Here is a 26364-nt window from a genome sequence, read left to right on the forward strand (position 1 = left end):
TTGTTCGTCGACAGATTCGAATTATCCAACAGCTTTGCTAACGACACGAGACTCCTTTCACTGGCCGCCGAATACGGTGACTCACTGTTCGTTAATCCACGCGGGCCAGTTTCGATCGGTCACTGATTTGAACGAGTGGCAAGGCACGTATCGCTAGGTCACAACGCGTATTATCGTCGCACGAACGATCCCGCCGTCGGACAGACCGATTCGTAAGTCGGTGTCAATCGATCACCGTCGTCGCAATTAATGCGCGACGACTTCCACTGATCGCGCGAATCGGGAGCACGTTCACCACGACTAGACTGCTTCTGACGGCGCGTCAGACGTCCTCGCGATCGCATTCCTAACCACCATCCTCGACGAACGAACGTACCGGAGCACCGCGCCGATCACTGCCTGCCGATCGGCAAGTAACACGCGCGACACTTAATTTTATTCCAAAATTGAAACACTCTGACAACTAGGTTTCGCCGTCCTGTGCCCAGAATGCAAATGATTATCCCCTTTCGTCTGGATGCACGACAGGCCGTGTCTCCGACGGCGCGGGGGTGACCAAGTGGTCCGCTTTGAGAAAGACGCGAGTCGAAACGTGCATGCGGGCTCTGTCACGGTGCTTGTGCTTTGGCGGGTATGGCGGTACTGAAACTCCTCCACTACCACTACTACCACCACCATCACGGCCATCAAGAGGGAGCATGGTTGAGAAGGAGAGAGGTCGGGCGTGTGGCAGTGGCTGCGATGTGTTCTCGGGTAGGCGTGCGACAGAGAGGCTGCGAAGAGAGACTCGGAGAGGAAAATTCGACGTAAGAAAAGGGTGGGGAAAAGAGAATGAGAGAAAAAGAGAGAGGGCGAGGGAGCGAGAAAGTTGCGAGAAAGAGGAACGGACTTTGTGGGATGATGCGGGATAGAAAGAGAGGCGGATCATTCGGGTATGGTGGGAAGAATCGTGAGGAGAGAGGGAGCTTGTGGGATGAAAGTTAAAGGGAGACAACTGACGCGGCGATGGCGGAACGAGGAGAGAGAACGCGTGTCAGCTCGACAACTCAACTAGCACCAGCCGTCCCTGACTCCCACCCTCAGCCCTTCCCGATCTTTCGTCTCGTTCCCGCGGCTACGAAGGGAAGCGCGTGGGTGTATCCGAGAAAGACGAGTCCTTCTCTTTCTCTTTCTGGCCTATTCTTCTTTTCCAAATGCGTTTTTAGATGGAAGTGGGCACCGAAAACTATCATGCAGCAATTAGCGTGTGATTGCGCTCCGACTCTTTTAAATTCCTCGCGGATGTTACATCGCAACATTTTGTCAAAACAAACTACGCTACGTTGGTGTTAATGTGTGTGTGGGGCACCAGGAGTTCATTTCGTTTCGTCGAGTTTCGTTTTCTACCATTTCTGTTATTTATTTATTCATCGGTTTCATTAAAGTTACTCTCTAAAATTTTTTTAGTGAGATTTTCACTCGAATCATGGGGTCACTTCACTCTATTCCAGTGAATATTTACTCCAATAGAGTGAATTAATTCACTGTAAGACAAAAAGTGAAGAATATCACTCTTATTTTTTAAGTGAGATTGTTAGCACTCCAAAATTCACTCCAGCTTAAAGTACGATATTGCGCCACTAGATGGTCGCCGAACTCGTAAGTTCACGATAGCTCGGTGTATAAGGGATCCCGTCACGGGCCGGAACGGTTCTTCCGCGACAACAGAATAAGCGAAACTTGTCACATAAAGTATAGATTTTCAGTTCTGGCTGTGAATATTAGAATACATATATGCAATGATCATAGCGAGCAAACAATAGCGAAACTCTCGTCCATGAATTTTATACTGCTAAGAATAATCGATTAAAGCAAAACTTAGCACTCTTTTCAGAGTTGAAGTATCAATCTAATTGTAAGTAAAGAGTGAATAGCGGCACTCGTTCAAAAAGTGAAATTGCACTCCAATCGGACTGGCAGTATTTTCATTATTTCTTCGAGTGAAATCTCACTCCAAAAGAATGAGATTCCACCCCAAAAAATGTAGAGAGTATAAGATAATTTAGTTTTGCACGAGGAATTATCACATCCACGATTCATTATTGTTATTCATATCATGTGTGTTGAAATTCGATTTTCCACCGAGAATATTGTTTCTTTATCAATTTGAAAAATTTGTTAGAACATCGGCGATACGCGTGCGAAACACATGCGTCTGCTGCAACTTACCAAAGCGCTCGGCTTCCGGTGACCCCGCTTAAATTTTCACCATATGCCTCTGGTATCGAGTGTTTTCCTCTTAGTCGGTCTTGTTTCAGAACCGCCGCGCGGATTTCTCCGAGTTACATACCAGCGAGAAAAAAAATTTGGTCACCTAGCAGCGAGAGTCCTATGGACCTCGTCCGCCTTCTGTCCTGCCTCTCTACACGGTTTCGGCCCTTCGGTTTTGTATTCTCGCGCAGCACGTGTGAAACAACCGAGAATCTTATGCGAGGGTGCGGCTCGCATCTCATCAACTCCTATAACAACTCATTTTTTCCCCCGAGATTAATGAGCATGCCTCTCGAAAAACCGTTTACTACCCTATCTGTCTTTATTACGACGTCAAAGTTTTTTTTTACACTTAGAAATAGTACATAAAGCTTCAATCAGCATCTTCTTTGAAACGCCGTCGAATTTAACGAGTCTATTTTAATAGTAATTAACTAGGTGTCATCTAATATCCGATTTTCGCGACATGATGCGATTTGGTGTCTACAAAGCTCTCGAAAACAACCACGTGCGAATAAGAAAAAAATCGACCGTGAAAATTATCGACGGATGTGACGGGCATTTACACGATTATTCGTGAATCTTGAAAATAAAAATGGCATCCTTCTTCAATGAGACCGGACTGAAACAAGCGTTCCGATAATCAGCTGCGCGAGAGGGATGAAATGCATAGAGAGTCATTAACTAGCCGGCGTCGACTCGTGGTTGTCCTCTTCAGCCTACTCGTCGTTTGTCCCCCCTTCGACGCATCCATGTAATTCTCTGGCGTGGCTCCTCCTCATCAGCCTCGAGCCGCGTTATGTTCGCGTTTGCCGACAAACACCCGTAACTACTCATTATTTTGTTGACTCTGCTGGTCCGCCGTCGCTCTCTCGGCAGCGAGGAGGAGGCGAGATTCCGTTCCGCGGGACCTAATTATCGTCAAACGACCGGCCAATCTACGGTAGGCTTTTAGGTATCGGCTCGGACTTTCTCGTTCTTGCGAATCAACGCCACTTTAATCATCCTGCTCTCCGACATTGTTCCTTCTATAACGGGGTTATTGATACACGCAATAATTAGTCCTTCGTAAATTAGAACAGCTATTTACTTTGCTGTTCCGAATGTTCTCCACAAATTTAAACAGACGGGATTCACAGAAGCGAGCGAACGTTTATTATATACCTTTGAATTGGAAACGTTAATTTATCTTCGGAGAAAATATAAAATTAGGAAACATTAATGGTCATGATCGAGCCGTTGAAACGTTTATCCATCCGCGAACGTACACCTTAAGATATCGCGTGACAAGCATGACTTCCTGTCTCCTCCCCGGCCGTGTCCGATCGATACGTTTTGTCGACTTTTTGAATCGCCGTGGCCGACGTCGCTGGCTATTTAGATGGTGGCGAAGAGGACGGACAAGAAATAGAATTGTCAAGCGAGATCGCTTTGTACAGCCGGCCCGGAGTGAATGGACCGTGCGGTCGTTAAAATCGACAGAGTGCCGATATGCGAGTGCGGCTACGTCCAATCGATCCGTCTTACAGGGCTGCTCCTGAGAGAACATGGCAAAAAGCAGTTACCTCGCTTCATGGTAGTCGTGTTATCCAGTGTAAACAAAAAGGGACGCGTGTTACATGCACTATGCGAGCACAGTCGAACCGGCAACAACGCCACGCTCGTTATGACCGGGGCATAAGAGGATCTCCTTCCGTTTCTTCCCGCCTTGGATCTCCTTCCGCGTAGGGGGAAGTTCTCCACCTTGCTCTTCATCATCCTTTCCCGCGTATTGAATGTATCATCAACAGTCGATGTTATTATTAATCCCCGTTAGTACTTTCATAATGGCCTGGGTCCGCGATGCTAGAACTTGGTCCAAGTTCTCGTTCCGAGAAATGTGTAGCCAATCAGCTTGCAGCTATTCCATAAAAGCGTGGACCAAGTTCTAGCATCGTGGACACGGGCCTTAATACTTGTTCAAGAATCTGTAGATGAAGAGATTCTGCGAGCGCGAGAATCAGAATGATCGATGACCGTATCAACGCTCGTGCATTGGAAGTTTTCGGATTATAATAAATGCTATACGAACAGGGAATAGCAAAATGAAGTAATTATATCTCGTGGCATCTCTCGGTCTCGTTATTCGCATCTCTATTCGCTTGGACGGAGTCTTAGCAGTGAGATGTCGAGTGATTGTAGAAAGGGAAGACTGGAACCCTTTGGAGAGAAAGCCCCTACGTGGTAGTGGGAGAGTGGGCCGAGCCAATGATGGGATTGCTTATGGGGGACCTCGCTGGGTACCTGTTGGTCAGGTGTGCCCCACTCTCGCTACATCTTTTCTCTCACTCTTACTTGCTCCCTCTTTCTCTTTCTATCGTCGACGTTTCCAATCTCCTTTCTCTTGCCGCCCCCTGTCGTTCCGTCTCGCTTATTCCAACTGGAACTTTGTAAAGATTATTCTGCATGATCGTTATTGATCTTTCAACACTCTACCGTTCTTCTGAAGAACTTTTTTTTTTTTTAAATATCGAGCAAACTTTTGACGGAATAGTTCGTGCTATCTTTGGATAGGCGTTTCTTTTTGTTTCACGCGTTTAGATCTATCGATATTTACTCCCGTAGAGATTGAGTAATCATTGTACATCAAAGTACGGTGAAACATCCAAGATGTTAAACGGCATCGAAAGACATTAATTATCTCGCGTGCGTTCGGTTATTCAGATAGAGGTTGCGCGGACGTTGCGATTGGCCGGAGTCGAAAATCAGGAAAACGGAATGCGTTCTCCGTAAAGCACGCGTGTCTTCGGCCTGACTTAACGACGCGACGGAAGGCGAAGGCGAGGTAGAGAAGTGGCGGCTTTTACGCGGGAAACGTAACACGAGCGGCCGGGAGGCTGCGATTCGTGACTTCCCAGAAAGCCGATGGAGCCCGTTGCCTCGCAGGCCCGTTTCCAAGCCCCCCGTGGTTCTAGCTCATTAACCAGCACCCACCCTCCATCCTCCCCTACCTCATCATCCTCTTCTGCACGTCGTTGGCGTGACGGCTGATCTCACGAACGGCGTGCGTGCGGTGTGTGCGTGTGTGTCCGTACGCACTCATCAGGTAAGAAAGAAGCCGCCTGTGCCGACACGCGGGGCGCTAGGCGTTGGGTCAGTTAGTTATCGGGGACGAAGGACGGTTATAGATAGAAGAGGACAGCGAGGCTTCGCAGCGAGCGTACAGTGAGATGTTCAAAGTGGAAGAAAGACAACCGGCGAGGCCGATTCGTAGGCGGGAAGGGGACGGAGGGGGGTGGGCAGAGGCCTTTCTCGTTCCCTCGACGCCCCGAGCCAACGAGCGATCCTCTCGTCGCTTCAAACCGGTGTGCGTCCGTCTGACGAGATAATTTGTTCCTCGTTTCCTGGGATTCCATGAGCTGGAGGACTCGATACACAACGGAGGCAGAGCGCGGTGGCGGCACGACGCGGCGGTGGGGCCCCCGAAGGGTCTCCACGAAACGAGCCGTCGATGTACGTTCGCGGTCGGTCGCAAACGCGGCGGCGCCTCTTTATTATTACAGGGCCCCAACATTTGGGCGTGGGAAAACGACAGGCGCGTTCACCTGCCGTTTCAACCACTGTCGAGAGCGGCTCGAATCGAGATATTCAGTTGTCGAACGTAGTAACTATGTCCTGGACATGACGTCCTGCACGCGCTACGGGTGACTCGGCAACATTCAATCGGCGATTCAAGTCTGTCAACTTGAAAGTAATGGAATTTGTGGCGAAGCTTCCTCTCTATGGTCTTAGGCTTAATCTGAGTCTCCCGAAATGTTGCCGAAAGAAAACTTGCACGGATTAGACAAATAAGCGAATATTCTTCGATGAGTACGAGTAAGACGGGAGAGAAGGGAACGAGGATGATGAGGAAAGAAGCGAGAGATGAACCTCGGGAGGATCAGAGCAGAGGTGGCGTAACGCAGATTGGTCTGTTCGCCACCCGGGGGCGCCCCAAGGTGGCCGATGCTCGCACGCCGGGCCCAAGAAGAAGATGAAGCGAATGGACCCTTGTTAGGGGAACGAAGAGATGAAGAGAGCCGCGGAGTCTGGGAGAAACATGGTGGCCTCGCCTCACGCGAAGACCTCCCGAGGACGAAGTCCGAGAGCCGCGCTTACTCTTCTCGACAAGGCTGCCGACATCTTTGATAAAACTCGCGCGCGCGCGCTGCTGCTGCACAAAAACTTGGCACGAATGCGACTTTGAAACGAAAACTGCTAATTGATTTTCGATATCAAACATAATTAGATTAAGTTCGCTGTTTCTCAGTAAATTTTAATTTTTAATGGTAATCATTTCTCTACTGACGTTTCGGGATTTTGAAATTAAGGGTCGGGAAAAGTGTAGCATAAAGTTAAACGAAGACCGAGAGGGTCCTCAATTATAACTTAAACAGGAAAACGTCAAGACCGATTCACGAGAAATTACTGGACGCGTTCTAGTCAATACGGATTATCCCTTCTTTATAAGGATTGAAAAATGCACCTGTCTTTTATTTATGTATCCTCTCTACGGTCGCTCGTATCGGCATCTTTGTGGAGATACCGATGCCTCTGGCGTCATCGAGGTCCTATTTACGTCTTCCTTCAGACCTCTCTAACCGCAAGCCTAATCTCATCTTTATTTCACCTTCGCCCGCTGATGTCTTTTTCTTATGTTAACTCGCTCCCAAGGCGACGCTCGCGACACAGTCAATTCCGACGTTCCTCGTGTGGTCCCGAAAAATACCATGAATTAGGTTTCTACAGGCAAAAATTATGAATACCCCACCCGATGGATATCTTTATCCGTACTCGTCGCCTGCCTTTAATCTCCCCGCTTAGACTCGGAGGCTCTAAAAAAGTAAATCACCCCGTGCCAAAGGGAAAAGAAGCGACAGATTACGCAATTATCCACTTCTCGCAAGCGTGACTTGTCCTTGGTTGATCACTAGCGTCGCATAAATATCAGGTATTACGAGGTTGTCACGCGTTGAAATTCGAACCGACGCGTTTTGCCGCTGCAGGCTGTTTCCCCGCGGATGGGAGGGGAAAGATAGAAGGGGGAGGCAGCGTGGAAGAGACCTTAATCTCGTGGTGGACGGCGTAGGGCCCCCTCAGCCGGGCCCCCACCGCGTGCGTATGTCCTCTAATCATGGTTGGGAAGGCCGCCGCGGCTTGGGATAGAGACGTTCCACGGCCTAATTGCTATATATATGCCAAAAGGGGTTGGGGGGGAGGGCCCGGTCGGTCTCGGTCGGTTATGCCGGGACCCACGGTGTTATTAAACCCTCGGGGCCCCTCGCTCCACCTCCGTCACGGGGAAACGTTCGGTGGGGCCGTCGGTGGACGGCCGAATATCCGGCATGCTCGAAAAACTCAACGCGCCGTGAATCCAAGTAGCCGCGCGAGCAGACAAGTTCGCTTTGAGTTAACGCCGAATAATTACTGCACCGTGATTTACAAAATCGAGCGGTTGCGGGGCGAGGCTTACTTCCGTAACCAGAACGCCGCGCCGCCCGGCGCAGTTCGACTCCTGCGATTTTTCACAATATAATCTTAAACATCTTTCTCGGCGTCGCCGTTTAAATTCCCGATGAAGCTAAAACGAGAGTTGTAACTGTAATTGTAACGTACCTGAGCACGATCCGAATACAAATTACCGATATCCGTGTCTATTCATTAATTATTTCATATTGATTAGGTAGCTGTATGACAAGTTATATGACACGTAACTACGGGATCGAATCCTTTACTATCCGCAACGGATGTTGGTTGTGGCCGAACAGCTCGAAAGCCATAACAATTTTTTCCAGTAAACTAAGATAACTAATGACCTCTAGTATATAGCACCGTGTTTCCCCTCCCATCCCTCTTTCGTCCACTCCTCCCCTGGCAGGTACCACGCGTGTGTGTAACAGGTTTTGAGTCGGACTCTCCGCTCGTATCCGAAGAAGTGTCGCGCGTCGAGGAAAGTCGGTAATAAACTTATAATGGGTCTGCCCTCCAGATTTACAGCCCCATTTACCAGGTTCCTCTCGTCTCTCTCATTGGCTCGGCCCGCGTTCCTGACTCTTGTTCCACGACGATGTTCCTTTTTCTTCTTTTCCCGAATGTATAGAAACGCCGGCAATATCAAGAGAAAGAAGGAGGCAATGCCGAAGAGAAAAGAACCGCGCCGAAAAGTCGACGAGGGGGGGAGGGGGGGGGGCGTCGACCCGCGCTCGCTCCATTTTCATATCCCACGCGCGGCTTCGCACAAAAAGCGGTGAATTACGATTTACGACGGTACCGTACGCTTTCCAGGACACTCTTTGGACTCCACCGAAGTTCAGGTCGCTGAGAAAACGCTGGTGGTTCGGTTTATCTGCCCGACCGATCTGCACAGTGGAAGTTGAGATATGTTCGCGCGCGCGCGCCCGCATGAGAGAAGGAGAGAGAAAGAAAAAGCACTCTGTCTCTTTTCTGTGTCCCATGGTATGCTGCGTCTCTGTGAAAGAAAAAGAGACGGAGAGTAACGGAGCGTCGGCGAAGGGCGCCCGAAATGGACGAGGGAACGACCGAGAGCGAGAACTTACCACCGAGGTGTCGAGAGTTAGTAGCTTGCTCCCAAGTGAGATTCCGAGATAAGATCGCTTACGAATTAGCGAGAAGCCGAAAGTCTCGGAGAAGCCTCGTGAAATTCACGCTCCATTTGATCTGCATGCATCACGAAATTTTACACGACTGCAAGTTGACGAAAACACGAAGAACTTGCCTTCCAAGTGGCTAAATAGGTAAATCTGTAAAGAGCCTTGTCTATTGTACTAAGAGCCGGGGCGATTCTTTACACTATTATCGCACGGCGGTTAATTGCGAAGGGAGCTCCGAGGCGAAACGCAGAATCTCTGGTCTCCCGACGAGACGGAGAACGTGAAGGAGGAGAGAACCCGTTGGTGCATCGACGGTAAAAGCGAGAGCAGCCATCGTAGTCAATTTCTTGTTGTCTTCATGGCGAATCAGAGAGGCCGCGGAGAGAGAGCCCGAGCCTGATCGGGCCGCCTCATTGTTTTTCCATGGTGAGGCCCCTAGCGGGCTTTATGAGCGCTGAACGGGCCCCATGACGTTCAGGAGCGTAAGAAGCCGCCGTAGGGGACTTTCGCAAGTCACCCCGAGGAGGCCTTTGTTCCTTGTTTGCTCTATCTGCCGTTGCTTCTTGTAAGGGTTACAATGATGACAACGACGGCGACGACGGCGACGACGAAGGCGAAAACGATGACAACGAAAACGACGACGATCGAGAGGACGAGAAAAACCAAAATTGATTCTTCTTTGCTTCTCGCCTTTGCCGCTACCTGCTGCCTTCGTTCTACCTACCGTCGTCGACACGATCATTACGTGCGCGAGGCGGACCGCTAATCCACCGGAAAGTTAGGCAACCCGGGCGCAGCCTCGCCGATGAAGATAAATTATGACGTTGGGGGTCCGCGGTTGATTCCCTATTGGCGGCGCTCTCATCCCTCATTTCGCCGACTTCTCCACGCTCTCTCGTCCTTCCTTGTCCTGCTTGCGAACTCGATATCGTAATTATTACCCGCACGTTGTAGTAGCAAAAGGATCTTCACGCTACTTGCCGTCGCGCTTTATGGCCGACTCATCTCATTATCCGTAGCATGCGAACACAACAAACGCTTTTCGACCGTCGATCGTCAGAGAGTCGTGCGTCTGTCTGGTACCTGCAAATCGAATGAAAGTGAATCAATAAATCCTGCTCGAATATAACGTACGAGTCTCCCGCTTCGTAGAAATCGCAACATTTGCATACGCGCAAAATCTGTAGATTTATTGAGCAAGGATACAGCTCGTAGAAAGTCGTGAATAGGAGCAGCCTGTTTCCTCACGCATATAATGAAAACGGATTACACATCGGAGAGTGGGGAAGCTAGGGTAGAGGCACGATTTTTCATTTTCGAACGGACGACGGCTGCGCCAGGATCCCGCCGAGAGCCCGTAATCATCTCGTTCCCGACACCCTGCGAATAATATAAAAGGCCCGAACTGGCGCTAATTAGATCGCCATCCGCTTACACACGATACGGCGCGGCGTTGGGGGTTGTGGCCGGGACACGTGAAGGGAAACGTTTCGATGCCACTGTAACGAATGGGCCCGGTTCTAAGGTGGACGAGCCAACGTTCCAGGGAAATTATCACCGTTCGAGAATTCGAAGCGCTTTTGGACCGTTGTCGTAACGATCCGGGCGTGAAAATCGAGGGAAACGAATGGATCGTACAGATTCCGTCACGCCTACGGGCCTTACGATTTCCCGGCTAATCAGCATCGCCAGATACGTTTCGCTTTGCGCACGTCTTTGCTCGCGACACATTTTTACAAGTTGAAAGAAGAAATGTGAGAGAGAGAGAGAGAGAGAGAGCGAGAGAGAGAGGCGGGGGCGTAAATGGTAGGCAGGCCAGGAAATTCGACGTACACAAAATTCGAGGTGGTAAGCGTTACGCGACCGTGGAAAATCGGATTTCGTCGGTCCTTAATGATTTCATCGATGACATCTTTTGACAAAGGAACACTTGTCACACGACATCGCAAAGAAGATTAACCTTTCCGAAGCGCTGTTTATGCTATTCAAATTTTTTATAACACTTGAGGATTACACGGCTCGTATTTCCAAGTGTATTTTTTCGTGTGTGCTCCGTCGTGTTACACGCTATCTTATATGTCTTACCGAATTAAGAACTATTTTACGAACTTAATTTACAACAAAACTCTTTATGGGGAAACAAGATTTTTTTTTTCATTATTAGCCAGCTTTTTATTGCGGTCTTTATGATTGCGGGCTGTAAATTCGTTTCCACTACTTGTAATTTATCGCGGTTGCACTCTACCGATTTTTATCTCTGCCAAATTTATGACGTTTGCGACCACGCGATAGATTTGTCGTGTTCGGTCTCGCGATGGTGGCTCGGGTATTTCCTGTTTCGATCGGCCGACCGACCGAAGGACCGTGCAGGTTTCCTGGAAATCGGCTACGCCGCCAAAAGACGTCCGATCGGTTAGGCGATCGTCGACCACGGAATCTCGCCATGAATTTAATTAGGTGTGGGACAAAGTTTCTCCTACACGGCTTTACGGCTGAAGCGTTAAAATATATTGACACACTAATCGTCAGGATCCTCGAGATTGTTTTGAGACTTTTCGAACGTTACGATGTGAGAAAGCCCCATTTTATGCTTCATTATACGTCTATTTGTGCTTATACGCAGAGTACGTCTTGAAATTTAACAGTAGCAGCAGCTTGTTTTATTACCACGCGTACAACAATATTGAAATATTTAATTGGCATAGAGGCAAAATATAAATTAAATAATTTTATTACGCTTCTTATTATCTATTAAATTAAGTTATCGCGTTAATTTGTTCGCGAGAATTGCTGTAAATAAAAGCGACATCACTTCATACTGCGAAAATTGTCTCGCGATTAACACTTTGGGCACTTTGCGCGAAAAAAATCGGACGAAGTCGGCGAATTGTAGGGGATACCGATTAGATATAATGTCCACGACGGAAGCGATGAATTGCGTGCCGGGGCGGATCTGTCGGCTTTGCCGCTGAGAGAGGAGCTGCCATTTCTCGAGCCTGACTTGCGACGTTTCACGGCGGGGGGAAGGACTAAACGTCATACGAAAAAAGACCGAAAGGCAGGTAAATCCCGGCAAATGACAGGATCCATCCGGCTAATGTCCCGTCTTTGTGTCATTCATCGCTCGAACTCCACTGTGAACGCTCGCGAATTTTCTTTGGAGACCGCACTGCGACTCGGGGTAAATATGTGAAAAATTTCGTCGAGCTCGTTTATTACGAAATCTCTTAACGATACTACGTAGCAGTACAATTACTACTATGATTATATCACAGTAGTAATAATTTAATTAACAAGTTAATTCTTTACAATAATTGATAAATCTAAAAATCAAGCAATAGTTATCATTATCAGTTCTCGTCGTTCTTTATTTATTAAGCCATGCGGATATTTTGCATAGAAATTTGAGCGTTGATTTCGTCACGGACACATTTCTTTTGAGACGCTTTTCAAAATTTTTATAAAAAGAGGGCACCCCTTTATTGTGTTAAACAATTGTACGGTCTTCATTATCTGGAAAAATCTCCAGCGAGAGAACACGCAACTTCTCTCGCGCCATACCGCGTTCAATTCACGCTGCTGATTCTCAAATGTTCAGCTTCTCTTCACCGGGTCGTAACAAGCCGCACTTCTCTGTATATCCCCGAGCGACGAAATGGACCTAATGAAGACATCTCAGTAACTGGGCAGAAAGAGGGAAGGCCTCTCCGGTCTATCCCAAGGTCCCAAATCACCCGCACAATGGCCGACTTCGCATCCATTGTCGGGACAGGGCCGCGTCCGGATCGGCTCTATAATGGCAGGCAGCATCGGTACCTAGCATTGTGCTGCTTCCTGAAAAGAGGATAGAAGGAATCCGCTGTGATCTATGGGCCGTAGAACCTCGTGCTATCGAATGGTGCCTAAGACCTCCGATACACGGCAGAGACTGTCGGCCGTCATCGTTTTCACCCTCGCCCGTCCGCCCGTCAATGTCGATCGTCCGCGGAACCAATCGCGTGAAAAGGATTTCACAGAAAATTCAAACACGAAGAACGTTGACGGTTTATGGCTATTCGGACCGTTTAACCAGCGATGAGTATTCTGCCACTCTCAAATTCTCTTATTTTTCGGCGACCGTATTTGTTAAAACCGCGCTTAAGTTGCGCGCGAATGGATATCTTACAGATACATTTCGATGTATAATTATTTATTTAAGCGTGCAATTTAGAAAATGACAAATACCTTATTACTTTTTTCCCTTCGAATCAGACGGAAAGTTTCAGATCTTTGTTTTTCATTATTTTTTATTAACATAAACCGTTCTTTATCTCGCTTATTTACACATGGTCGTTCGTGCGACCACATATATATTGGAAAGAAAGGAAAAGAGGAGGATATCGCTAACGCTGTTATAAACTAATCGTTTTGTCAAACTATGTGATAGATTAAGAATATTCGTATGAATGCCAATTTAACACTAGTTTTATGCATTCCTAATAGCATGCCTTTCTAATATTCTGTGATAAAGTTTGATGCGGTACTTTGACGGGTGAATAACCGTGGTACGAGCGATGGCAGGCCGAGACGATCATTATGAGTAGTTGATGGGCAGGATCACGCCTGGTTTACAAACTATATGACTATCACGGGGAAAGATATAATGGAGCGGTTGCGACCGCCTCAAAGATCCGTCCGCGTCGTTGTTGCTTCATCGGAATACTAGATCGTAATAAATCCAGGTGGTAAATGTGTCGATGGCGAGGTTACGTGGTGCGTGATAGGTGGTAACTGCCGACTGGATGACCTGATGATTTGTAACTGGTAGCCCACCGCTCTCGGCTAATCCCACAAAGCGAGCCGAACCTTAGAAATTTCTGGACAATTTATTCCGTGGCATGCGACGTGTAAAAAGGACATCGTTTCGTGTGACCAGTGTTGCGAGATGAACTGCTCGTGGGGTCTAATTGTAAGAGCTAAGTGAGGAAGCTTGAAACACGAATATGGAATTGAATGTAGCACTCTAATTTTATTGATTGATTAGAGTGTAATGTCTTAAAATTGTTTAGATAATATTTTTTTGCGATAAATTAATTCAAGAAAAATGGTTTGCAAACTCACAATGCTTCGAGTGTTTAAAGCAAACGACTGAGCTTGCATTCAGTGGACGAAGTATTTTTTTCTCTTTAAAGATAGAAGTAATTTAACAAATAAAGAATCACTTCGCGAAGTATGATACATGCGAAGGCACAAAGGCTAAAGCCACCCGCGAAATCGACGTTCATTTATGTACCGCTCGCGGATGCGTCCCTGGCGTTAGCGCCGTCTCCGTCTTCGTTGTTGCCTCCGTCTTCTTCGCCATTCCTTCTTTTTTACTCCTTCGCCATCTCTCTCTCCCTCGCATCTCAATCTAGACCTCTCATCATGTTTTAATTTCACGGCCGGCTTTCCCCTCGCTCTGGATCCCTTCCGCGCTGCCAGCAGCCGGCGGTACCAGATAGAGAGATGGAGAACAAGGGCGAGAGGGAGAGTGGGAAAAAGATGGAGGACGAACTCTCGCTGGTAACGAAGACGGGATGTAAAGAAGCACATGCGCAAGGGAGACGGGATGTTTAGCTCCACTGGGGGAGAACTCGCATCCAGGGGGGCGTCACCCTGATCTCCCTTCCTTACCGACGGAGGAACTCCCTTTATCCAAACGTCGATGACTCGGCGGAAGCGGCTGGGTGCCGCGAGACCGGGGTAAAATGTCTTGAAGAGGGGAACCAACGATCCGAGTGGTAGCAGCGTTGGTTCACGCACGCCGCGAAAAGTTTCCCCCACTATTTCGCCCTCGACGTGTGCTTCTATTGTAGTATGCTTGCATACATTTTCTTTTGGTTATCCAAAGGGCCGCGATAAAATGGCGTAAAAGGGCCACTTTGGCAATCGAGATGAGAGGCTACAAAAATTTTGATTAATCTCCAAATTGATGTGTAAATCTTAACGACTCATTTTAACATTTTCTATTTTATTTTATTTTAATATCATTACACGCGCTTCATCAATCTTTACATGATTATACGATTGACTGAAACTACTGTGCGAAATGTGTCTGTTTTTAATTTTGCTTACAAACCAAATTTCTCGCTTTTAACGTGCAGACCGGTTTTTAAATATCAAGGAGGATGTGAAATCTGAAGGAATATTATTATCTGTACTACTTTTCAATCTGTCTCGAATTTTCTGATTTATTTCATACAATTCTTAATTTCTAGATACACGAAAAGAATTTTTTTAATGATGCAATATTTATTCTTTATGATATTTTTTCAACATTTTCTATAAGACAGTTTTCTTTTCCTAGGTAATTTTTAGAAAAACTGTGAAGCGCTATCTTTTGATAATATTTAATTTTAAACCATCGAAATTATACTTCTTTTATTGAATTTCTGCAAAATCTAGAAAATCGTGTACAAGTTAAATTGCATTAACAAACACGACTTAATTAGTACTCCTAGTTAAATTGTTAATCTCAGAAATAACAGTCTGATAAGCTTTTCTTTTCTAAAGTGAATGGTAGATGCATGTCTCGCTTACCTGTTTTGTTGGCGAGTCAGCAAAAACGTATTACTCTATCAGAGGATTCTTAAACGCAGGCGCGAAGCGATTATCTCACGACAGTGTGTCGCAAAAGCTTCACGGTTGACGGACTTTGTGAGAATGACGAATAATAAGGGTTCGCGCTAAGAATTAAGTCATTTCAGGTTGTTGCATGGTAAAGAATTCTTTTTGTCTTGTTATATCTAACATTTAAAAGTCACACTTGTACTTTTCCGAGCATTTAATTATTATTTCATTTGTACGCTGAAGTATAATATTCCACTCTAGCGTAGCGTAAACTGTATCGAATTAAACTCGAGGTTTTTAACTTTTATCGCCTCGAAACATCGTGATTTCTTAAAATCTTTTTTAAATTTCTATATATATATATATATCTTTATAATATATACAACTTTATTGATTGATGACTGGAAGAAATCTTATAAGTCGCCAGAAGTAATTAAAAACTTCAAAAGATCACTTAACTATGTCTGGCAAATTTTTATGTTAAAACTCACAACGTTTCGACCATGGTTGTGATCCTTTTCAAGTGATCTATCAAAGAAATTACAAGTAGTTTTAATGAAGAGTTGATACATACGTGAGTTAACAAATAACTAAGTTACATAAATTAAAGTTAGAAGTATAAAGATTAAATAAAGTAAGATTGACGAGTTAACAAATAAATAAGTTACATAAATTGAGGTCAGAAGTATAAAGATTGAGAAGTAAAGTAAGATTGACGACATTAATGTAGGACCACAAACCATGGTCGAAATGTTGTGAGTTTAAACATAAAAATTTGTCAGACATGGTCAAGTAATCTTTTAAAGTTCTTATTGATAGAGTTCGCAATAAAATGTATATATAATTCGGCACACCTTATATCAGGTTGTAAAAACATGGTCAAACGAGGAAGCAGTCAACACAAGTTGAATTGCTGTTGCGGTTGCCACGCTTGAAAGAGTCCTAATAAGGACCGGTGGCATAAATAAAGTCATTTGCCGTAGGAATCGTGCCCGTAAGTTTTTGATGAGTCAAGTCTTCGAGTTAACAGGAAAGAAATTCCTTGGTGGCGGATTTAACAGCGCACGCGACTTGTCGTTCAATTTTTCTAATAAAGGTGTAATATCGCACCACGCGTTTCTGCAATCACGCAACAAGACGCGGTCTCTATGCTTCTGTTTTCAAGTTTTCTCGATTATATGGATCGTAACTTACAATTAGAGTGACGATCGTTAGTGACAATCGCGTGACAACGTGTCCCGGCGGCTGCAAGTTAAACTGTTATACTTCACCGCGCACTAAAGTATGATGTGCTTCGGAAACAGGTTTAACGTAGGCTGAGTTATTTTCCCGGTGAATTCGCGATTACGACGACTCGTGTCCTAATAAGGAGCTCTAATAAGGGTTGAGAGTATAAATAAAGTCATTTGCGGCAGTTGCTGTCCTGCCCTTCGTCAGGGCCCTTCGACGAATCGGGCCTTTCGTCGCGTATGGGGACGCAGAAATCGCAGCCAAGGATCGCGTCTCGAATGGGACTCTGGAGGATCGGTTTGTTTTGCGGATTAGGCTCATGTTTTAGTCGCGGCCCGCGACGAATCACGAAACGCGGACCGGCGCACGTCGCCGCTTTTTCTCCCAGCGAGAGTCGTCGGGCCGTCGACTCTCAATGCCACGACGGGTGAGCCGCGAAGGGCCACGTCCGAAATTGCTTCCATAAATGTTGAGCGCACATAATCGAATTTGCGGAACAATAAACCCGCTGATTGGAAATTAATCAAGTCACCGTTTACGATTTTACGGTGAGCCGCAGAAATGCCCTCGCCATCGAACATGTGTGCTGAGAATACAGGTTGAGACATCAAAACTTACATGTACAACGTTAAAAATTTATTATAAGAATAAATAATTAGTGTAGGTATATTATCTATACGGGATTTACATGTTTTAATATATAAAAAAAACATTTTAGTAACTTACATCGATGAATGCCTATACGTATATATAATAAATGGTAGTTCTTTACGCACAACGGTTATAGATTATTAAACTGTAACATAGCATTCGGCTAGTCGTACTTTATCATCGATGACGCCTTTATTTCTCTATTTGTTTTTTTTCGATTTTGTATCATTTTTTTTAACATCTGTTTTCTATAACAACTTTTTTCCAAGCTTATGCCTTACAATTTTCATTCCAATAAAAATCAGAGGACTTGACGCACCTTTTCAGAATACCTTATATGTTACAAAACTTGAAAATTTACGTAAATAAAGTGGAAGTTAGAGGAAAATTGATTAAAACAGATAATTCACGCAGATGAAATCTTAGTAATGGACCTCGCGATTACAATAATAATGTATAAAACGTGGATAATATATTTCGCGTGTTAAAATATTAGATCAGCTTATGTACCTAAGTTGATTATAATTTCTTGAGTATGACAAACAGGTACGTTTAAGACATGCCGTTATATTATTGACTTTTATTAAAAGTATGTATAAGTATACATGCGCTAAGTGTACAAAATTACAATAGTATTACGTAGAAGAGGTTCCGGTGGAGAGAGTATGTACAACAGGTAATACATCTATATTTATACGTATATCTATGCGTATATGTATATATATATGCATAAGGAAAGGTTCATTTTTGGATGTAAAGGAGGACAAAGTTAGTAACGAAACTTAAAAGTATATGAGCATCGTCATCTCCGTTTTCTTAAACCGTCAGGGAATTTAATCCGTCTCGTATAATCTTTCAATTAAGCGTGGGCTTACGAGAGGATCTCGATATGTAATACACCCGTCCTTCGTTACACCTCCGCTTACGCTATCTATTGAGCTAACAGTAAATACATCGCGAGCTTAACGCGTCTCATTTGCTCTTTCTCGAGTTTGATATTTAGCGACGTTGCCGCGGCTTCATCCCGAATGAAGTGGAAGACGGTTCCTCGAATGTAAAATGTTACGATGCAATTCTCTCTTTCGCTTACTTTTTTTAATGCATTCATTTCTACACTAAATGTTGAATTTTACCTTTGGGATTAGATACATCGAATATTGCGTTTATTTGATACAAATATAAAGAGGACAAATGTGAAAATATTCTATAACGTTAGTGTAAAAATTGTGGCGTAACACAAACAATTTACATTCGAGCAAGTGCTAGAACGAATTTGTTATCGATCTCGAGCGCAAGTTCGCTCTGAAGTAAGTCTTGCAACGAAGCCGGGCAACATGACATGACTTATCAGAGAATAGACTAAACAAACAATAACAACAAAAATAAAAAAATGTTCTCGTTTTGTGATCAATGTAAGCATCGAGCTATTTTGTCATGCTGTCAGCACAACGATTTAGCGCCATCCACTATTTATGACACTGTTGCACCATGCTTGCATGTGCACGGTAAGCTGCGGCAATCGAAATATTATTTCCAAATTTGAATCTACATCTGTAAAATTGTTCTGTAAAGAGATACTTTTTAGCGCTTGATATTCTCTTGATTCAATTTCAATTGAATCAAGAGAATAATTGATGATTTCATTTGAAATTGCCGATGTCGAATCGTGGTACTTAAGTTTTTTATTCTAATATTTCGATCAGCTGCAGCGAAGAGTCGCTCGATCTCGTAAAAACGACAGGGAAGGCAAGAAGAAGCTTCTTCGAAAGTCTTCCCTATTTCATTGGTTGTATTTTGGCACGGGGTTGAGTCACGCGCGCTTATCTTCCGCCTTGGCGAAATTACACGCAGGATTTTAATTTCAGAAGCATCCGCTGATCAAGTAATGAATTTAGAAGAGTTCTTCTAACGAGAGAAACTTGATCTATTTTGTTGAGCAACAAGGTGCTATAAAATCATAAACAAACACATGACAAGTAAATGTACCGCAATACGAATAGAAGCGAATAAATAACAACCGCGATTAATAAATAAAACGATATACAATGAAATATGTTGTTTCGCGTGTTTCGATAGCGGCAGATTTCGATATACAATGATTCATAAATCTAATCGGAGAATACCGTCCAGCGGCTTCGTCCGCAATCAATCTTTCCGTCGTGACTCGTTCTCGTTTGAGTGTCTATAGCGAATCGAAGTTGGAGTCCCGATCGCTAGTCTGTGAAAAATTTCAATTAATAACATCGAAATGGTAATTTCAATAAGATATTAACTTTCTTCTAAGAAAACGAATTTTAACACATGTAAATTCGCTATCTTACCCTATCCGGACTGTACAATGGCGGGTGTTGCGCCGGAAGTCTCAGTGTGCTGCCTAAATCACGCTCGGCCATAGTGTGACCCTCGCTGGCGCTGTCTCTAGTGTCCCTGTTATCCCTGGTGTCTTTGACGCTGTTCCTTCTGGCGGCGGCGACTTTTGTCGGCGGTTGGATCGTCGTTTCGCCGCACGATCGCGCCAGTGTGGAACCAGCCTCGCCTAGATCCAATCTAAGGAGCTTCGTCGGAGCTTGAATGGTTGTCTCGCCGCACGAGCGGGCCAGAGTCGAGTCAAGATCAACCTGAAGATCTCCGCTCCTCAATACCTTAGTCGCTGTTTCCACGGTGGTCTCGCCGCACGAACGTGCCAAGGTGGACTCAGCGTCTACAGTACGGGTCACCGTCGCTGAGACCTGTCGATAATTAAAACTCCATTATAGGGTTTCGTGTACTTCCTAAGCGTCTTAGATGTTTCTTTGAGATAAAAATTGAACCGTACCTGAAAACCGGCACTTACGAGAGCACCCGTGGGTGTTATCGGGTTTCTCGTGCCTTGTAAATCAGTTTCCTTGCAATCCTTCGCGCTAGATATACTTTGTTTCCTATTAGCGGGAGAGCACGCGCCATTGTCGAGATAGTTTATGAGTTTGTGTTCCTCAGCGGCGAACGTACTCATGACGGTCTTATTATAATTTTGCGGTGATTGCGGCGCCGATCGATACTTTGCGCGTGGAATCATTACCGTCAAAGAGCGATCACGCTGTTCGTCGTTGATTGGAATTGCTGTAGATGTCAAATTTATTGAACTAAGTATGGCGTGATATTTTTGTAAATAATATTTGCAAATATTATAAGAGTCCTGAATATGAAAGAGATCGTTTTGAAAGTGACAAGTAAGAAATAGCAGTAGTAAAACATACCGGCTGCAGGCACCATAGTAGCTTTTCTAGGTGGATAACGAGGTTTCGCGCTGATCTTACGAACTGGTCGTTTGTTCGGCGGCAAGGGAGCAATCATTTGCGGTGGCGGTGGTAAGATGTGCGGCACGTGATGAGGTATCGCCAAATCGGTGACGCTACCCTCGCTGCTGGTATCACCGCCGGCTCCGGGGATCATAGCCCGTCTGTCGCCGGTTTTCCGTTCGCGTCCTGGATGACGGAAGCACGTCATTCCCACACAGATTGCTAGGAGACCCAGCAGGATGGCGCCGGTCGTCACAAGAGCTATCAACAAAACTACAAACATATGGAAATTTAATTGTTTAAAAGCTTTGTTTCTTTCCGTATGTAATATCGACTCAGTTCTGATTTGATTGCAAAACTATCGTGCTTCATATTAAGGCGGTTTCTTTACCTTTGAGATTAACTTGACATCGTTGGCCGCTGTGCCAAGGGAAGCACTCGCATACTTCTTGACCGAGGGAATTGGTGACGCAGTGACCTTTGTTATTGCAGCCAGCACATCCCAGTGGAGCCTGTGAGCATACTCTTCCGGGATACGCTGGATTTTCCGATAAATCAGCCCAACCTTCTCTACAAGAGCATTGATAGGATCCCCGTAAGTTGAAGCATGCCGCGTGGGGCGAACAGTCGTGATGCGGGCCGCCATCCTTAGATGCGCATTCGTCAAAATCGACCGCCTCGATCTAAATTAGATTAAGGAACGAGATATTGAGAATCTATTATTAACGACAGAATTGGAACGTTAACTTTTGACCCTTGAACTTTTGCAATTATTAATTTGTATATCGTAATTCAACTGACCGAATCAAGGTTCTTCGAAGCGTAGACCTCTGTGCCACCTAAGCTATAATTGCTGCCAACTAAATATTTCCGAAGAACTTCCTTCAATCTGGTCTCATTTGCGTTATCGCTAAGCTGCACATGAAACTCGACCTTCGTAGGATCCGGGACGAATCCGGCAATCTTGAGGCCTCTGTATACATCTCTCAAGTCACTCTGCATTAAAGTCCTATCCAGGGCATCCCTCGTCGGAACTACCAAACGTTTGTAAGTCGCCGAGGTAGAATCGTTTAAGGCAGCGTCGTGCGCCACGAATTCATGACCGATGCGATCCAGACCAACGCGCAGCGTGTACGTGTAGGTCGCTAAAAATTATTGCGCGTTAACTCAAGCATATTAAGCCGAGCAATATGTCGTCAAAAATTGTGTATAGATCTGTGAGCTTACGTTTGCAAGGGCGATCCGGGAACATTCTCGCGAATCCTGACCGACAGACGCACCTCATCTTGGTTCCCACTTCGGCGCATATCTCAGATTTAGATGATTTACACTCCGGTGTGCACTGGTTTACAGCTGGCGCAAGAGGTACTATTGGAGCGCCAAGCACTCCACCCGATAGTACTCTGTGAATTTCGTTGCCCGTTGGATCCTGCTCATCGCGAGAAACTTCTTCCCCGTATTCAGCTTCCACCTAAAATTCAAACGAAATATGCCGTCTATGTAATTGCTTTCTATAACATTTAATAAGAGAAGATTAATTCAAGAAAAAAATCCGAGAATAAAACACGCTGAGAGGCGTGCTTGTTATGACGTACAGCACGTAATAATATACTTCGTGAGTCAATACCTCTTCTGCTCCGGACGCGGGTGGTTTCTGATCGCTCATCACGACAAATATAGAGTCACCATCCGCTGCGTTGTCGTACGTCGAGGATACCCTCGTAACGATCGGTTGTAAAATCGTCGAGGTCACCGTAGACACTACGCTTGTCGGACGCAGCAATGTTTCCGTCACAGTCTCGATAGTCGTCGTGGTCATCGTGTGCGTGAGTAAAAGCGTTCTCGTCGTCGGCGGTGAGCCCAACACCGATGTTTTAGTTCTCGTTACTGTCGAAGTCTTGAACCGTGTCACCTAATTTATAAGCGTTAATATATAATGAGTACCTGCGGTTATTCGAGAAATAATAATTTAACTTATAACCTTATGTCGGGACACCCGTACCTCTTTTGGCTTCGTGCGTATTGTAGCGTTGAATTGATCCCTGACGATGGTACTGGTGGTCTTTACAATATTCTTTGTAAATTGTGTAGTCGAGTTACTTGCCTCTGATCGCGTCTTATTGCCCGATGTTGGTATCAACGTACTTGTTACTTTAGTGATCGAACTATCAACTCTGGTGACGACCACGGATGACTCTTTGTTCGCCGTTTTATTCACGATATTGTATTCGGTTACTTGCGGTTTTTGCGTCTTGACGTTCGACATCATCGAATGTTGTTTCTTTTCCGTTCCTACGATGAATGTTAAAGACTCGGTGGGCTCGACTCTTATCGATGGTAGGATGCTCTCGTGGCTAGATTCTAAGAATACCGGATGCTCGGGTCGCTTAACAGGATTTGGTGGGATATCCAGAACGTACGTTCTCGTCGGATCGACATCGCGATGGATTGTCGATGATCTGCTCGGTTGAATGTGATCCACTTGCGGTGGTCGCAGTTTTGTCGGTATTACTATATTTGTGGACGCCGATGTCGATTGAATGACGATTCTAATGAATGCAACAATCAAATTATTAATTGTTTGCTCGTAATAGAGTTTTACATCATTTACATACCTAGACACGGGTCTTGTATCAAACGGTCGCACGGTGTAAATGCTAACGTGTTCGGTCATTCGCGTTTCCGCAGGTCTAAGGATCTCGGGGACGTCGACTACAACTGGTAGATCAACGGTGCCGTGAATAATTGGGATTTTCGATTCGATATCTTGGATCACCGGGATATGTGACGTCGCGACGGCAGTGGCTATCTGTATGGAACCAGAAACCGCGACTGCTGGTCTCACAGTAGCAATCTCGAGCGGTCTCGTAGTTGTCAGTATCGGCGGCGGCGGCACCATGTCCTAAAATGTAACACATCGTTAGATTATGTTTTTCGTCGTTTTAATAATAGATATTTTATAAATCTTATAAATTGCGAAAATCGGAAACGTTAAAGTTTTACCTGCGACAGTAGCTCTACGAGGAAAGGTCTTGTGAGCGACGGTCTCGGGCTGGGCGGAACCATATTTGTGCTAGGCGGTGCAACCGTCGTCGATTCCCTTAGAGGTACGTATTTCGGCGGCTTCAAACCTGACTCGTCGGTCGTCATATGAGTAGTAGTGATGTCTACCGGGGGTGGCGACAATCCAAGCACATCGCTCGACGGCGGTGGCGGTGGTTTAAGTCCCTCTTGCTCTTGTTTCTTCGATTGATTCGATCCGACTCCCACGTTTAGAGGCGGTGGCATCATGTTTCTAGAGGGAACATTTGTTTCCTTGATTTTGCTCGGTTCGCCTTGAGAATCCGAGGAGGCAAAGTTTGGCTTGTACGTATCCAAAGTTTCATCGTTCTTTTTATTATGCGGTGGATTATTTTTCGTGACTAACATACTGGGCGGCCGCTCGGTTTGTGTCTTACTGTCCACTTCCTCGCCCGTAGCCTCCACCGACATGGAGAACTTGACGTTTGGACGACCGTGCGTCTCCAATCCCGCAGTACCACTTGAAACTATTACCGGCTCCGGCACTTGTGGTTTCGGTTTCGTCAGAATATGAGGATATTCCGGGTGCACCCTCGTGAACGTTCCGTATTCTGGTCGAACGACACTTGGACGTTTATTGCCGATCGTAGCCGGACGAGATGTAGTGCCATTTTTATTTGCAGCTATTTTTGTTTCGGAAATCCGGAAATCATGCCCGGTTGATATTTTCTGCTGAGAATTTGTAATATCCGGGACCGCTACGTCTACGTTCCAATTTTGAAGATTTATTCCGTGATTCAATGTTTGATTGACATAAATTTCTGTATTCGGCTTGACATTCTCCGGACGTTTGCCAGTGTAATCGGGTCTAACTTCTAATTTAATCGGCGGTTTCGTTAATATCTCTGGTTTGATTCGTGTTAAACCAGGTCTCGTGTCAGGTCTAATCGGTCTAGAAAACGGTCTTCCGGGTCTATCTACCTCGCCGAATGGAGGTACAATCGCCGGTGGCTTTAAATCGATGGTATCGTCGCGTTCGAGTGAGTTCAGTGTTGTGACTTGTCCGCCTTGCGTCTTCTTGGTCGTAGTAATTGGTTTTGCATCTTCATTGTAAGGAGCGGGTATACCGTGAACTATTTCGTAATCGGGTTTGCTGCCCTCTTTTTGTTTGTACCCGTAAGGAGTGGCCGGATCCACGTAGCCATTGTAAACACCGAAAGGCTTGCCTTGTATTATGGGCAGTTCGTAAGGTCTCGTGTTGTAGGGATTGGTACCGTGAGGTCCTTGCAGTAACGGCTTCCCGTCTGCTTCGCTTTCGTAAGTCACGTCATGTTCTTGCTCGACTTCCAGCGGCTTGCCTACAACCGTATTGATAGAAACAACTGGCCCATACAAGGTTTGTGAATTCAGAGTTTGGTTAATGCTTTGAGAAGACGCCATTGCATCTTTCTTATCCTGATTATCGGTTTCGTGACTTCTATTTCCTTTTCCATGATGATGATTCTGGTAATTGATATACTCCGAGGCACCGATGTCAGAATCTAGTAGCGTCTCCTCTGTATGCGTATTAGTCTGCCACTTTTCAAGATAATCTCCTGACGACACATGCTGCGTTTTCGTAGCGGATACTTGAGAATGTTTGTTTTCTTCTGATATCGGATTTGGATATAACGGATTGTGATATTCTATTGCTCCCGTAGGCACATGATCACTCTGCTCAGTCGGCGGCGCGACATTTGTCTTATCCGGATACACATGCGGCGGTCTGTTCTGATTGTCAATTTGAAGAGTGAATAGATTAGGCGATATCCGAGTAGGTTCCTGGTGAGATTGAGGACTCATTGGTGGGCGATGCGGTAATACAAAGGTGTTGTGCGTCTTCGTCGGAGGTCTCTGTGGCCCAGGATACGTTGGTTTCCTAATCGGCGGATATCCAGTAGGTCGTTCCACGAAAACATGTCTATCTAAAGGACGATTGGTTGTCGGCCTCGGTCGCGGTCTCGGTCGATTATTTAGAGCGAATCTGACCGGCTTTTTGTCGGATTTCCAGTTAGTGCCTAACGTTATCTCGTTTCCAGAATCTGGTTTTCCTAGGAATATATACCGATGTGGAACTTCGGTCGGCGCCACTTCCACACGTCTCGGTGGAGCTGGTTCCACTGGGGTTTGACCATTCGAAAAATGGCCGCGCACTGGCGGTTGATGAGCGGAATGTCCATGAGAATGAACAGATGAATGAGGAGCGGGCTGAGGTCGAACGTTTATCGTTTCCGGTTTGTGATGTACAAGAATTTCTGTGTGAACGTGGCCTTGGCCGGAACTTCCGGATCCGTCGGGTCGTTTGATCAGATGAATCTCCGATGGCCTTTTATCGGGTCTTAATACAGCCGTGTCTGGCACTTCCTGCGGTCTCCCGCGTACAGGTGACAACAGAATAGCGTGCGGACGATTGGAGAAACCTGGCTTCGGAGACGAAGACTTGAAGTTGATAGATGGTGATGGAGGAACCATGTAATGGGTTGGATTTGTCTCGCTTGAATATTGTGACAAATCTCCGACCTAAACATATACAGCGATATAAAAATCAAACGTCATGCGAGAACATTAATATTAAAATCGATATCAGACATACCTTTTGGATACCAACAAAGCCTGGTCCAACTTCAGGTTCTGGATAAGGCGATGGATCGTCAAAATATTGACCACTTATATGAGGT

General features: G+C 45.5%; 2 protein-coding genes across 2 annotated transcripts; both read right to left on the minus strand.

Annotated features, from left to right (window-relative positions):
* Window positions 1-17693: 17693 nt before the first annotated feature.
* LOC105568221 lies at window positions 17694-20834 on the minus strand. The gene is made up of 4 exons (XM_012023692.1): window positions 20585-20834; window positions 20164-20447; window positions 19670-20077; window positions 17694-19566 (listed from the first exon to the last, which is right to left on the minus strand). The coding sequence occupies exons 1-4, from the start codon at window positions 20832-20834 to the stop codon at window positions 19531-19533; spliced, it is 978 nt and encodes a 325-aa protein (XP_011879082.1). The 3' UTR covers window positions 17694-19530.
* A 1761-nt stretch (window positions 20835-22595) lies between these two features.
* On the minus strand, window positions 22596-26158 carry LOC105568223. Its single transcript, XM_012023693.1, has 3 exons — window positions 23630-26158; window positions 23242-23528; window positions 22596-23175 (listed from the first exon to the last, which is right to left on the minus strand). The coding sequence occupies exons 1-3, from the start codon at window positions 26156-26158 to the stop codon at window positions 22596-22598; spliced, it is 3396 nt and encodes a 1131-aa protein (XP_011879083.1).
* Window positions 26159-26364: the final 206 nt, after the last annotated feature.

The sequence above is a fragment of the Vollenhovia emeryi genome, unplaced genomic scaffold (assembly GCF_000949405.1).
Source record: "Vollenhovia emeryi isolate VEMERY1.0 unplaced genomic scaffold, V.emery_V1.0 DF939131.1, whole genome shotgun sequence".
NCBI classification, from domain to species: Eukaryota; Metazoa; Arthropoda; class Insecta; order Hymenoptera; family Formicidae; genus Vollenhovia; species Vollenhovia emeryi.